Source organism: Malaclemys terrapin, chromosome 1 (genome assembly GCF_027887155.1).
Source record: "Malaclemys terrapin pileata isolate rMalTer1 chromosome 1, rMalTer1.hap1, whole genome shotgun sequence".
Classification (NCBI taxonomy): Eukaryota; Metazoa; Chordata; order Testudines; family Emydidae; genus Malaclemys; species Malaclemys terrapin.
The window spans coordinates 54892328-54907496 of NC_071505.1; the positions used below are offsets into that span (position 1 = coordinate 54892328).

Sequence of the window (15169 nt, forward strand, 5' to 3'; positions counted from 1 at the left end):
ATTCATTTTCTTGTATAGGTCTTGGATAAAAGCAGCAGGTTGTCTGAAAAGGAACTTGCAGAGGCTGCAAGCAAATGGGCAGCTGAAAAATCAGAGAAGGCTGATGAAAGCAATTTACCTGAAATTACTGAATATGATGTAAGACTGATACATTCATATATTTATTTTAAAATATTGCAACTTTAACATTTTGCATATCTGCACTTTATGATTTATGAAATATGCAATTCAGCAAAGAGTTGATAGTAGAGCTCCGCCTTTCAGAAAATATTTAATAGGAGGATGCTGTAGTGAGATCTTGTGTTTCTGAGATTTAATTATTTTTGAAAAATTCACATAGTTTGTTAGCATAGTATGAATTAACATTGAACTAAAATGGATACATTGAACTAAAAGACTCCAAACCTGCAGGAAGCCCTGTGCTGGCGGACCCCTGCTCTCTCATTTAAGCTCCTTGCAGGATTGGGTCCTAAATGAGCAAGCAACAAAAATGATTAGGGGTCTGGGGCCCATGACTTACGAGGAGAGGCTGGGGGAACTGGGGTTATTTAGTCTGCAGAAGAGAAGAGTGAGGGGGGATTTGATAGCAGCCTTCAACTACCTGAAGGGGGGGGGGGGGGGTTCCAAAGAGGATGGAGCTTGGCTGTTCTCAGTGGTGGCAGATGACAGAATAAGAAGCAATGATCTGAAGTTGCAGTGGGGGAGGTCTAGGTTGGATATTAGGAAACACTATTTCACTAGGAGGGTGGTGAAGCACTGGAATGGGTTACCTAGGGAGGTGGTGGAATCTCCATCCTTAGAGGTTTTTAAGGCCCGGTTTGACAAAGCCCTAGCTGGGATGAGTTAGTTGGTGTTGGTCCTGCTTTGATGACCTCCTGAGGTGTCCAACCCTAATCTTCTATGTTTCTATGATCCAAGGGAATTTTGAGAGACAAAATTTGATAATTTGTAGTAGGTTTTCCAGTAATTAATATAAATGAATTAGATTCTACAGTTAGTCATTTTAGAGAAAAATAAAGTAGCACTTACTGTTTATATAAAGTCCTACGTATAATTTGGTTCTTTCCTGCATAGGAAACTTCTGCTCAGAATGTTAAATTCAGATGAGTCCTTCTGTGTAAATACATAGTTAGTATATGTGTGTGTTACATGTATGTGTAAATAATTTGGAAATAAAAAAACAGTCTGTGTATGGTTTCTTGAAATACTCTTCTGTGGTTTTCATACTTCTGGCATTAAAAAGAATTAGATTGAAGGAATAATCCTTTTCTCTTGTAGTTATTGTCATTATTATGATGCACTTAATCTTTCTTCTTACACAGAAATGATTACTATATTAAGTTTGTGTGTTTTATATTTATTATTTAGAATGTTGTTTGTAAAATTGTAGATGTTTTGTACTGGACCATGTGGAAGACTTAGCAGACCCTGAAGCTAACTCAGTGCATCTCCAGGAAGTACGGAGCAAAACATGTCACAGTTCTGCCTCTCTTACCTAGTATTACTTTAGTGAAATAGCAATGTTCACAAAGATTGTAAAGAGGGTGCTTGTGTGTGTATGCAGGTATACAGAGCAGGAGAAGTTACATCACAATACCTACTAGCCCCAGAACTAAGCCTATTTGGCAGATTGAAATATGTTGGGGCCGCAAGCTGTGCTGCCCCTTTGCCTCTGCTCTCCCATCTCCCCAACACTTCTTGGGACTGAAGGCCTTATCTCCTGCTGTGCACCTGTTTCATGCTAGTTCTTCTAGTCCCCTTGCCCTTCCCCCCCATACCAAATATAATGCCCCATCACAAAATAAATCTAGGCCTTCAGATAAACCAATTAATGCTGAGCTACTGGTCACGTAGGCCTGGATGGCAATTTCTTGTTCCTAACGTTGTTTATTCTGAAGATAAAATGTCCTTTAATAATAATCCATGAAATAGTATAGTACAATACTGTAAGTCAAATATAATGTCTCCAAAATTCAACTGATTGAGTCAAAGTTTACATCTATCTAGGGTTTAAGGCTGTGCCCAGCACTATAGTATCTGAGCATTTGCATAGTGTACAATATGTATAGTTCACCTTGGGAGGCTGAAAATTTTAACTGGGCAAGTGGGTTGAGTCATGTAAATGAGCCATTGGTCCCCTGCAGGAAAGGAGCAGCAGAGTGGTCCAAGTGTTACTGCTCTTTCAACAAGAGTGGAGGCAGAGAACAGACCAGCAGAAGCTGCTGTTCTTAGAGGAAAACCAAATGACAGACATTTTTCTAAGAGGAGAGGAGGGAAGAGTGAGAGAAGAAGAAACAGAGTGGTATACTGGAGAACTGCTGCGAAGCCAAGGCCTTTCTGCTCATCAGCTCTGTAAAGCAGAAAGAGAGAGAATCGGGGTGTGAGGGGGAGCCAGGAATTTGTTTAACTTAGGATAGAATTTTGCAGGAGACAGAGTTGATCTATTGGTTTGGAAAATGAAAATGTGGGAATGTAAATTAAATAGCTGGGGCGGGGGTTGGGGTTGGGCTGAGGCTTTGAGGGGAGGTATCGCAGCATAGGTACTTTTCACCAAGGTTTATCAGTTTAGTTCTCTGACTATGAGGTATTGAAGAAATTTTCCAAGCCAGGGCTGTGTTTGTTCCCTTATCAAAATATTGGCTAACATTTTGTGCTGCAGTACCTGGGCTCAACAAAATGAGCTATAAACATAACGGCTTCTTTAGATTTTTCCTAATATCGATTTTTTTGGTTTGCTTCTTAATGTTGTTTGAACTATTTTTATTTGAATTAACGTTTTTTTAGCATGCTTAACTCCCTTTCAAATTAATGGGAGACTACATTACAAGATTTAATACAGTAACAGTATTTACTGTGCTTTTTTAATTATCTATATTGTCTCAAGAGTTTTAAACAGGCCCTCAGGACTATGCTAGCTGTTTCTTTTTCTTGTGTTCTTCCTCTTAATTATGATGTCTTATTATTCCCCCGTCGTCTCCCACAATGGACAGTACTTCTGTCAAGCCTTACTAGATTTCTTCATCAATTTTGCATTTATAAAATCTAATCACCCTTTAACAATACTGTTCTGTGAACCCATTTCTATATGATGGTGCATTCAAGTACCTTGTAGTCATTATTTCTCAGCTTCCCTGTTATCCTCACATTCTCAATCATTTCCTTCCTATCAGTACAGAGTAAATTTAGATGGCTTTTTCTAGTTGACGTCTAAACTCCATGGGTCAGGAACAGTCTATATTTTCCATCTTGGACAACTCCATGCACATTGTTAGTATTTTCATAAGTCATCTTCTAATTAATTTAGGAATCCTCTTGGTGCATGTTTTTATTTGTTTCTCAACAAATATCTAGGTAGTTAAATCCCCCCATCAATATTTATCCTGTACAACTGAATGCCACAAGAGTTCTTCCATGAAGTTTTCAATCCTGTAATCCTGCCTGGTGGCCTGTAGCAGATTCACCACACCCTTCATTGTTGATTTCTAGTTTTGACATTGCTGTTATTATCAGTATCATTTCTCCAACTTCTTTCTCAGACAAAGGGCAAGTAAATGATTCTGATAGGGATGTCCAACATGATCAAGGGACTGATTCACAGAGCATTTTTGAATTTCACTAAAAGTGTAAATTTTCATAAATTAACTATTTGTTGATGTCATATCCATAAGTGTAATTTTCAAATTTCTGTGGTAAAAATTTTGTACTGAGAAATTTCTGAAAAAGAGTGAAATGGTATTTGAGTAATTGTATCAAATAGAACTTAATGCAGCTAGAGCAAAAATGTTAACATTACTTATGTTTTTTTAAGGCGGGGTCCTCAGCTCCATTATATGTTGAACGGACAGAAGAAACAGAGACAAATATAACAGATAGTACAGAATTGTATGAAGACAACCAGCTTCTTGGCCGCTCAAAAGCAATTGCAACAAAAACCAAAGAGATTGAACAGGTGAGTATTTTAGCTTCCTTGATGGCAATATGATGGTTTGTTAAGACTTTTGTAGGTGGCTAGAAATATATATAGCATTTTCCCCCCTCCATCCCCTTAAGGCAGAATTTTTGCCAAATATTTCCCCGTATTTCTTAATAGAAAACTTCAGTGATTTTAATATTTCTTTACATAGTTACAAAAAATATGTTTTCAGATTTTTTTGGAAGTGGAAGGAAGTGTTCATATCTATATCCATATAACATATCTCCCTGAAAAAAACCCAAGACCTACCTTAAAAACAGAAAATTTCTACCCTTTTCCATATCTTTATACATAGCTCTTGACTTCCTGTCTCAATAAACAAAATGCAGCTAAGAAAATGGCTGCTTCTTGATGAGTTATTTCATATTCAAATGTTATACATTCAGAGCATTTAATATATTATTACTAATTTAGTCATAGGTTTACATTAGATCAAGTGATCAGAAACTATTTTTTCATTGTCGTTTTCTATAAGATTTAATGTTTAAAAATGTGAGTTTCAACTGCTGACAATTGATTCTCTTTTTTAAAATGTTACATTTGAATCTCAAAGCAGTTTTGTCTTCATCTGAAGATAACTAAGTGTTAGTAGGTTTATATTTTGCTTTGGCTGCAATATTTTATAGCTGGATGGGGAGAAAAATGTCTATCAAGACATATTGTTTTGCTCCACTACTAGCTCCTTTTCTTATCAGTGATGGCTAGTCCTTGTTCTACCCATTGCTTATGATGCTCAGCCACTTCCTTGTTGAGGAAAAGATGCAGATCAGCCCATCAGTTTTCATTTGTCTTGAAAGGTTAGATGAGGTGTTAGAGTGCTGGCACAGTCACACTGTGAGGGATAGAAAAGATGGACAAACAATCCTTCTCACAGTGCTTAATGGGTAACATTGTAAAACATCCCTCCGATCTTTTCCCCAGGACTTTAGAGAGCACAGTTAAGAAATCATTTTCCACCTGGATTTCTAGTAGGTTTCATCTTATTGTCTTATTGTTTGGCCTACTAAGCTGATGTTAGTACACTTGTGTCTACTGAATTGGCACACAAAGGACCAATATCTTCACTGTCAGTCAGTCCACTTTTGGTGGAACATTCCCTATGTTTCCTCAGACTTGGTGGTTAAAGCAGTTAGCAAGCACATTTTCCTGCTTCATTTGCTGTAAACAGGTGAAGTCACTGTGACGGGTTCTGTGTTCTTAAAGGTTGCCTGAGCAGCCAGACCTGGAGAGCAGAGCTGGTAGCTATGGCTAGTTCAGCTCTTGCGAGATGGAGCTAATTGTTTCTCTGGACTGGGGGGGAGTCATAAAAAAGAATCAGATACGTCTAGTGGTGTGGGGAGTGAAAGAAGTGCTGCTTTGAAGGCAGAGGAGCTGCTCTCAGGGCTGCTCCTAGCCTAGCAGATTCTGAACCAAAGTCCAGCTAGGGCAAAGGAGGAACTGCCTGGCTTGAATGAAGGAGGACTGTGCTGAGACCCAGGGATTGTAATCACAGTAAAAACTACTTTTTGTTTTTCCAAAGTGAATTCTTGGCTGAAAGAAACAGCCCTGTGTGGTTTGTGAGCAGTTGGACTAGGTGGAAGGAAGGAGCTGTGCATTTGTGTTGTATTTGGACCTGTGGCCAAAGGAAGCAGACTTATTTTCCTGTATTGAGTCGGGAATGTTTTTTCTTCTTTTTTTGCACCTGACTTAAGTGGGCTGTGACCCCCCCAACCCTCAAGGGAATGTGATGGTTCCATTACACAGTGTCAAAAGCATATACTGAGCTATGCCACTCTACCACTACAAATTCCCTTTTGATAACAAGAAATCTGGTGTAGAAAAATCATTTAATCGGTAGTCTTGATGAAAAATTACTTAGCTCTCTTTAAGAGGAGAATTTGATTTTTAGACCCCAAAATGCTAATCTTCTATCTCCTGTAGTGTGAATGTGTGCTATTGTTATGGAGAATCACAATAAGTCTCTATTCTATTCTAATACCGTGCCGCAGTACTAGAGTGCCTTCCAGTACTGCATTAAGCAGCATGACTATGTATCTGTTATGTGTTGTTTTTTCTCTCATCCTCTCCCTAGAGGGCAAAGCATGTGCAGTGGAGAGTCTTAGTTTGGTACTTTGTGGTTTTGTTTTGTTTTGTATTATATGCAAACCTGTTGCTTTGTGTTTATATTAGAGAAGACCAGAAATGTGCCTTGCACTTGGAGTGGTAAGTGATGAGGTTTGTGAAGGTCCTTAGTTCTTGGAGGAATTTATTCCATAGTCTAGGACCACCCCTGGAGAAAGTTCTGTCTCCCACATAGAGGAGCTTTACTCTTATTGTTGAGAGTTCCATTGCACCAGAGGAGCACAATTATTGACAACAGTCTTCACCCCGGAGCTTGAGATGATCGTTTAGATATCCTGGCCCAGGCCATGGAGCACTTTGAGGATAAGGACTGAGATCTTGAACTTTTAAAAATTCTATGGGAAGTCACTGTAGAGAGTAGAGGACAGATCTGATGTGCTCACAGTAACCTGTGCTAACTGAGGAGACATGCTGCAGGTTCTGTAGTAGTTTGAGTTCTGTAAGTGCTGAAGGCTTCGTGCCCAGATATATTGCACTGCTGTAGTCCAGCTGAGAGGTGACAAAGATATGAATAACTGAATCCAGGTCTTTGTCCACCAGGAACAGATGAAGTTTCTTGGCCAAGCTAGTAGCAGCATCCACGAGTAGTGCTTTCTATGTGAGAGCGTAGCATCAGTAAGCAATCCAACTTCCCTTCTACACTCTGGACTGAAATGAAGAATTGTGGGTGTGTATCTTTAGCCAATGGAAACTACACAGCTATTCAGAATATTTTCCTCTGCCCACCAGCATCAACTCTGTTTTGCTCGAGTCCAGCTTCAGCAGCTCTTCATCCATGAGCTGATCTTATCCATGTTGGTGGTAGTGAAGTGGGTCATATGCAGTGAACGATAGACAGAACTGTGTATCATCTGCATATTGCTGGCACCTGAATCCATGTTTTCTGACCAGTTAAGTTAGTGGTTGCAGGTAGATGTTGAAAAGGACTGAAGAGAGAATTGATCCTTGTGGAACTCCACAAGTGAGGTTTGATGATGGAGATGCACTTTTCCATCTCTACTCATTGGGTGCATCCCTTCAGGAAGGATTCAAACCATTTTAGTGCATTATGCTGGACTCCTGATATCTCTCGCCTGTGAATCAGCAGACTCTCATGGTCAACAGTGTCAAATTCTGCAGAGGTCAAGAAGGGTAAAAATGGATGTCTGCCCTCTCCTCCATTGACAGGAAGAAATCACCCAACAGTGCCACTACAGCAGTTTTGGTTCTTTGTTCTGGCTTAAATTCAGATACTGTTGGGTCTAGAATGTCAGCTTCAGTTAGATGAGCTTGTAGTTGGCCTTTTGCTATCATCTCTGTCAGCTTGCTAGGGAATGGGAGGTTTGACAATGGGCAACAGTTGGCTAGAATGGAAGAGTTTAGGGTGGGTTTCTTCAGTGTTGGTCACACTGTTGCACATTTGATAGAAGTAGGGAAGATTCCTTCTCTGACTGAGGCATTGGCTATTTTGGTTACTAGTGGCTGTGAGTAATGCTTTCTGCCATCTCCTGTTGTCTAGAAGATTCCATCCCTTTCTGGTGGATGAAGACCTGACTTCAGTTATTCTTGCCTTCATCTTGGCTGGGCAACAGCAATGTGATATGCCAAGGCATGAAACTGTCCGCATTTAAGAAACTCAAACTAGTAAGAAATACTGCAGTGCATCTCCTTAGCAATACATACTACCATGAGTACATCATACCTTCCCTCCACTCTCTACACTAGCTTTCCATAGAATTTTGAATCAAGTTCAAGGGTCTTGGTCCTTATCTTCAAAGCTGTGTCTGACCTTGGCCCAGGATATCTAAAAGATCATCTAAAGTTCCAAAACAAAGACCACGATCGATAACTTTACTCCTCTGGCACAATGGAACTCTCAACAATAAGAGTAATGCTCAGTGTGGGAGAGGAAATGGGACTGAAGGATGAACTCCCCTGAGAACTGTACCACAAATCTCACCACTTTCCACTTCAAGTGCAAGGCACATTTCTTTGACCTGGCCTTCTCTAATATAAACACCGACCAACAGGTATATTTAACTAATAATAAGTTAAAAATCCCCTATCAAACCAAAACACTCATCAGCATACGCGTCTCCCTTTGGGGAGAGGATGAGAGAACAAGCCTGTGACAGACGTGTAGTCATGTTGCTTAATGTACTGCTGAAAGGTGCTCAAATATGTGATGAGTGCAGTATAAAAACTTATATAGAATAGAATAGTGGCACTAGTTGTTCATAACTCTCTTTCACAAGCCAGGAAAGTTATGGGTCAAGTGGGTTGAGACTCCTTTAGGATATCCAGAACATCTTGATGAGTGAATGTACTGAATTCTGGAAATGCAGGTAGGCATAGTTTTGGTGTGTATAGGCGGAGTGGATCCAATGTGTTTGAAAAGGCTTCCGGAATGTTACATGACACTCTGCAGTTTCTCCCTGGTTGAAACAATCTGTCAGTGTTTACATTTGCATTTAGAATAAAATGATAGGTTATAAACTCTTTTGTGTAAGGACTGTCTTTTTGTTCCGTGTTTGTATAGAGAGTACAGTGGGTCAGTAATTAATGAGTAGGGCTCCTATGTGCTACCGCAATACAAATAATATCTACCTGAATTTTTTAAAATCAGTTATGGTACATGAAGGATGATGCAACTGCTACCAAACATATTGTAAAATAATTAATTCTCACTTTAAATCAAAAATAAACTAAAAAGAAATCCAAATAGCTAAAGGTCAGACAACAGATTCCCAGGTTGTGTAAGTAGTTGTAATGTAAAACTGTATTATTCTTTTCAGACACTAAGTCAGACCTTATTTAAGCTAACCTCACTCATACTTGGCAGAGCATTAAGGGATCTTACAGTGAACACATTCAGTATGTATCTCTCTGAGAAGTAAGTCCTGTAGCCAGTCCATATCTGGTCAGAAGACTGACCTGCTAGTAGCAGCTCTGCAAGTTACCATTTACAAGAGGTACATGACATGGTGTCAGAAGTAACTTAGTGCCAGAGGAGAACAGAAACAGAAGGACGAGAGCAACAAAGGTTGCAATATCTCATCAACATGCTACTTCTCCATGCCTTAGAGTACTTCAGCTTTGACAGACCTTCACAATGGACAGACTGGAAGCAATATTTTGCAGGGTATCGAATTGCTACAAACTCTTTAAGAAAACTGATTATCTGTAGGTGTGCTCTTTAATTTATGCTATGGGGAAGCAGGCAGAGCTTCTTTAAATCCTTTGACTTCGCTGAAGACAATCATAAAGATGAATATGAAAGGTTCTGGCTAGTTTGATGCATTCTTTAAACCTTAGAGAAATATGGTTTATGAAAGAGCATGTTTTCACCTGAGAATTCTGAATGTTTTATAAGAGCTTTTTGTATGCATTGGCTGAAATGTGATTTTTGGAACTGTAAAACATGAAAATATCAGACCACCTGGTTACTGGTTAATAGATTAAAAAAATTTTCACAGCAGCTACAATTAAAAACCATCTTAACCCTACCCACAACTAGGCAGATAGAAAAGCAGTCAGAATTAGTCAAACAGAAGCAGGAGCAACATGAAAAACCTGAAACTAGCTTAGAAGCTGCAAACAACGTGAAGGCTAAAAGTTGTTATAAAACCCCTGAGATAAGCAGGGACCTCCCAGGCTAATAGGGACAAATTCCACCAAAACCTTTCAGCCTACATGCACAAGATGTGTAAAATTTCAGAGCCCACCAAATCTGTGTTTAGCCAAAGGTTCAAGGTGTAATAAATGCACAACATGTGGACATTCTGCAGCTGTTTGCCACAGCAAAGCAGTCAGTGAGTTGGCTAATATTACAGACAAATCAAGAGCCATTGTTCATGGGATCTATCACATGTGATGACACAGAACCTACCTGCAGAGTGAAACTGAATATTCATGGCAAGACTACTGGCTTCAAAATTGACTCAGGAACACTTGTCACAGTCATCTCAAAAGGGACTTAGGATAACCTTTAACCCCTTCCAGAGATGAACTCACCTTACACAGCTCTGACTAGTTTTGGAGGTACTCTGAACTTCATAGGCCAGTTCACCAGAGAAACAACTTACACTCTAACTTTATAGCTTTTGTCTTAGTATGCGATCAAAGGACCACAGACTAATAGCCTTCTCAGCCGCAGTGTGGCAGCCATGATGGACATAGTGAGAAAGGTGGAAGAACTGGATGGACTATAGACACAATGTCGAACCAGACAGTCCTCATATCCCTCGCAGGATTCCTATACCATTATTTCATAAAGTGGAAACTGAGGTAGAGAATGAAACAGGTTGGCATAAAAGAGAAAATCTCTGAGCCAACAGCTGGTGTTCCCCAATGGTACTGGTTATAAAGAACAATGGAAAAGTACTAAATCTGTATGGATTTTAAAAGACTTAATGAAGCAGTTGTGAGAGAAAAATATATCCTCCCAGCACTGGATGACTTACTCCCCAAAGTGAAAAAAGACTACACCTGTTACAAAAAGCAATCTGGATAGACATGCAACTTCAAGAAGTTCTAAGTTGCTTTAAGGCTGTCTGGCCCAAGTATCTGAAGGACACGAATGGAAAGTCTATGCTGGAATAAAAGATCCACACATGGTTGCAGCTAGCTCTGGTCATCTGACTCAGGCTTGTGGGGCTTGGGCTGTGGGGCTGTAAAATTGCTGTGTAGACATATGGGCTCAGGCTAGAGCCTGGGCTCTGGGACCCTCCCCCCATCGCAGGATCCCACAGCTCAGGCTTCAGCCTGAGCCCAAATGTCTACACAGCAATTTTACAGCCCCGCAAGCCTGAGTCAGCTGACCCAGGCCAGCCGTGGGTGTTTAATTGCTGTGTAGACATACCCTGAGGAAGTGACAAAAGGCTGCTCTGTGGTACATGGACAAATAAGTAAGTCAAATAGACTCATGATTAAAGGTGATTGCACTGTAATTCCAGATGAAATGAGAGGAGGAATCCTAAACCTTATCCATGAAGGCCATCAAGGATTAACAAAATGCTGTGGACAAGCCAACCAGTTAGTGTGGTGGTCAAGCATCAGCAAGGACATAAACAATGAAGTATCTACATGTGAACATTGCAGAACTAACAGACTAAGACAGGGATCAGCAACCTTTGTCATGTGGCCCGTCAGGGAAATCCACTGGCAGGCCGGGACAGTTTGTTTACCTGCAGTGTCCACAGATTCGGCCGATCGCAGCTCCCACTAGCCGCGGTTCGCCGTTCCAGACCAGTGGGGGCTGCAGGAAGGGTGGCCAGCACATCCCTCGGCCCGCACCACTTCCCGCAGCCCTCATTGGCCTGGAACAGCGAACCATGGCCAGTGGGAGCTGCGATCGGCCGAATCTGTGGATGCTGCAGGTAAACAAACCGGCCCGGCCCCCTTGCGGATTTCCCTGACAGGCCATGTGACAAAGGTTGCCGATCCCTGGACTAACACAACACAAAGAATCCTTAATAACATCATCTCTGCCAGACAGACCTTAGAAGAAACTAGCTGCAGATTTATGCAAATTCAGAGGGCATCAATACCTGATTGTAGAGGACTGTTTTTCCAGGTATATAGAAATAATGATATATAATAATGTTATATATAAAATAATAATTACATGGTGCAGTGTTATCAAGAAACTTAAGTGCACTTTTGCTCATTTTCGTATTCCAGAACAACTCATGATGGACAATAGACCCCAGTTCACTGCAGCAGAATTTGTCATTCCAACAAAATATGATTTTGATCATATTACTAGCAGCCCACATTACCCCCAAGTGAATAGAGAGGCTGTGAGAGCTGGACAGAGAGCCAAGAAAATCCTGCAGCAGAATGGGGGGAGGGATAGCTCAGTGGTTTGAGCATTGGCCTGCTAAACCCAGGGTTGTGAGTTCAATCCTTGAGGGAGCCATTTAGGGATCTGGAGCAAAAATCTGTCTGGGGATTGGTCCTGCTTTGAGCAGGGGGTTGGACTAAATGACCTCCTGAGGTCCCTTCCAACCCTGATATTCTATGATTCAATTCTTGCTCTTCTGAGCTACAGATCAATACCTTAGCAGATACTGGATATAGTCAACACAACTTCTGATGGGACGTCAACTCAGGTTCTTTTCCAAAGCTGGAACAATAGTTCTATCTCCAAAGTGGCCAGACATAAAGAAGGTAGCCAAATCAGATAAAAAGATGAAAAGAGCTTAAGAACACTTTTACATCAGATGTCACTCAGAAAACTGCCTGATCTAGAACCTGGTGACTGGGTTTGTGTCAAACTGGATGGAGAAAAAATATGGACAACTTATAGCTGTTGTAAAGAAAAATAATTCAGCACCTAGATCATACGTGATCGAGACTGATAGTGAAGAGTGCAACAGTAACTGTCAGCATCTACTGTTTGTTCCTCAGAAAGAACAATCAACAGAGCAAACTCTACAGATGGTGCATGCAGAGCAAGAAGATAATAACTCATGAATTCCAACTGACTGCAGCCAGTGTTTGCAACTAATGGACAGACAGCATACCAAATTGTTTACCTGTCCAGGTTGTGTAATTAGAAAAGCCAATACACTTCAAAGACACTTAGACTGATACTTCGAAGATAGCATGAATAGTGTACATTTTGTGAATGGTAGAAATGTAGATCTGAAAGGGGGAGATGTAAAACTGTATTATACTGTTCAGCCACTAGGTGGCACTGTGTGTAACATACCTTATTTAAGCTAACCTCAGCTATACCTGGCAGAGCATTAAAGGATCTTACAGTGAACACATATAGTGTGTCTCTCTCTGAAAAGTAAGCTCTGTAGCCAGTCCATATCTGGTGCAGAAGCCTGGGCAGCACTCCTGCAACCTACCGTGTACAAAGAAGTACGCATGGCAGTCACAGCTGCACTGAAGTTAGTGGCTCTTTGACAATTTATGCCAGCTGAGGATCTGCCTGTTGACTTTATAAATATGATTGTCAAGGTTGATAAAAATTTTAGGCCAAAAAACTCATGCTATGTTCAGTCAAATCTAAAGTCAATGACTGACATAATGTTGTACTCGATGTATTTAAATAAATCTAATTTAAACTCTAAAATAAATTATTTTCAGGATCTTAGTTCACAATGGTCTGAGAATAGTTTAGAGTTTTTGACTGGGGGGGAAAAATCAGTTCTTTTTAAATTGCTTTAGATCTTAGAACTGTCCGATTTCTTAGAAATAAATCTCATTTAAGATGGTTTTAATATTCTACTAAAATATTGTTTTAGTGGGTGGGATATATTTTTATTCTATTGAATAAAATCTTTATTGGTGGTTTTTAAATTAGGTACTGTGAAGAGTTTAGAGTTAGCAAAATATGTCTTAACGAAGTTGTAAAATGACCTGAAGAGCATTTGAGCCATATTTCAGATGAGAGATTTAAGTCTGATTACTTTTTAGTTCAAGAAAATTCAATTCTATGATGTGCTTACATTTTACTTTATCATATTTGTGGATATTATGGACTGGATAATAAAATTATATAAATATATATTTTGAAATATTGATGAACACTGTTTCATTGATTTCTACACATCCGTTATCTAAAAAAATTGATTTTAAAACCTTGCTCTTTCTATTTAATGTCTGCATAAATACTGAAGCCTCCCCCTCCAAAAAAAAAAAAAAAAGGCTATGAAAACTAAATTTTTCAATCTCTGTGTTGAACTGCTTGTTAATAGTTTAATTTAGGTAAGCTCCTCTGCTGACATTACTGCTAAACGAAATGCATATCTTTGTTTTTGCAGAATAAAATTATATCCCTTAATGTGTAGTTTTAATGTACCTATTTACGCAAAATTGTTTCTGTAGCTAAAATATGTAAAATTTAAAAGTAAAGCATTGGAATTAAGTACACTTCAGGAAAAGAAAAATTGATTTGCTAACCAGGTTACATTGGGTATTTATCAGGAAGCTTTTAAAAGCTATTGGATTACATGTGTTTTGTTCTGGGTTAGTTCAGTCTCTAACATGAATAGCAGTAAAAATATTTCATTTGTTATGGTGAATATTGAATTAAAAAGGAGTTGCTTATTAATCTATGGACTTAGCAGTCTTCAGAGTTACATAAAACATGTCGTCTTAATCTAGTATGAAAATAATTTGAGTACCACATTTTAGTGAATTATATCTGGGATACTTGACATTTTATTACAGTGTATCTTACTAGGCAGGGATTATTACAGTACAGCAGTCATTGGAGAGCACAGTGCCACAAAATTTATGAAAAAAAACTTTAATTCTTCTGCAGAGGGATACACCAAGGTGTTAATTTTGAAGATGAATAACCATGGACAATCATGGAAATGTTAACTGAATCTGATTTGCAGAGTAGGATTAGTGTGATGTGCCATTATGCTTGAGGTATTTCTCTTTGCTCCTGATAATGATATCTGATCAGAAGACTTGATCCTCCTGGCCTTTCTGCTGCTTCCCCCTAAACTCTTGTTCCCTTGGCTTATTTCTCCTGGAAGCCCAGATCCAGTCCAAGTCCCCTCTCTCTAAAATTCATTCCCATTCTCAAACTTTCTCTCTTCTGCCAGCATCTTCCAAAGTCCTGACAAATCCCTCCTCACTTACCTCGCAGACCTCAACCAAGGCCTTGTCTACACTACGAGAGTAGTTCGATTTTACTTAAATCGAATTTTTGGAATCGATATTGCAAAGTCGAACGTGTGTGTCCACACTAAGGACAGTAATTCGACTTTGTGAGTCCACACTAACGGGGAAAGCGTCGACATTGGAAGTGGTGCACTGTGGTCAGCTATCCCACAGTTCCCGGAGTCCCCGCTGCCCATTGGAATTCTGGGTGGAGCCGCAAATGCCTTCTGGGTAAAAAAAATGTGTCCAGGGTGCTTTTGGGTAACTGTCGTCATCCGTTCATCACTCCCGCCCTCCCTCCCTGAAAGCGCCGGCGGGAAATCAGTTCGCGCACTTTTCTAGTCAGTGACAGCGCGGACGCCACAGCACTGCGAGCATGGAGCCTGCTGCAACCATCACTGCAGTTGTGGCCGCTCTCAACGCCTCGCAACTTATCATACACCTTTCCCTGAGGCAGATGCAGAA

At 40.0% G+C, this 15169-nt stretch overlaps 1 protein-coding gene across 6 annotated transcripts in view; it reads left to right on the top strand.

The window, feature by feature from the left end:
• The window catches only part of PPHLN1 (periphilin 1), a 123156-nt gene that overhangs the window by 69397 nt on the left and 38590 nt on the right, over positions 1-15169 (top strand). For all 6 annotated transcript variants that reach the window (XM_054024513.1, XM_054024504.1, XM_054024533.1 and 3 more), the window contains 2 exons: positions 19-138; positions 3809-3949. In XM_054024513.1, coding sequence (XP_053880488.1) covers positions 19-138; positions 3809-3949 — 261 coding nt within the window. The remainder of the gene's footprint in view (positions 1-18; positions 139-3808; positions 3950-15169) is intronic.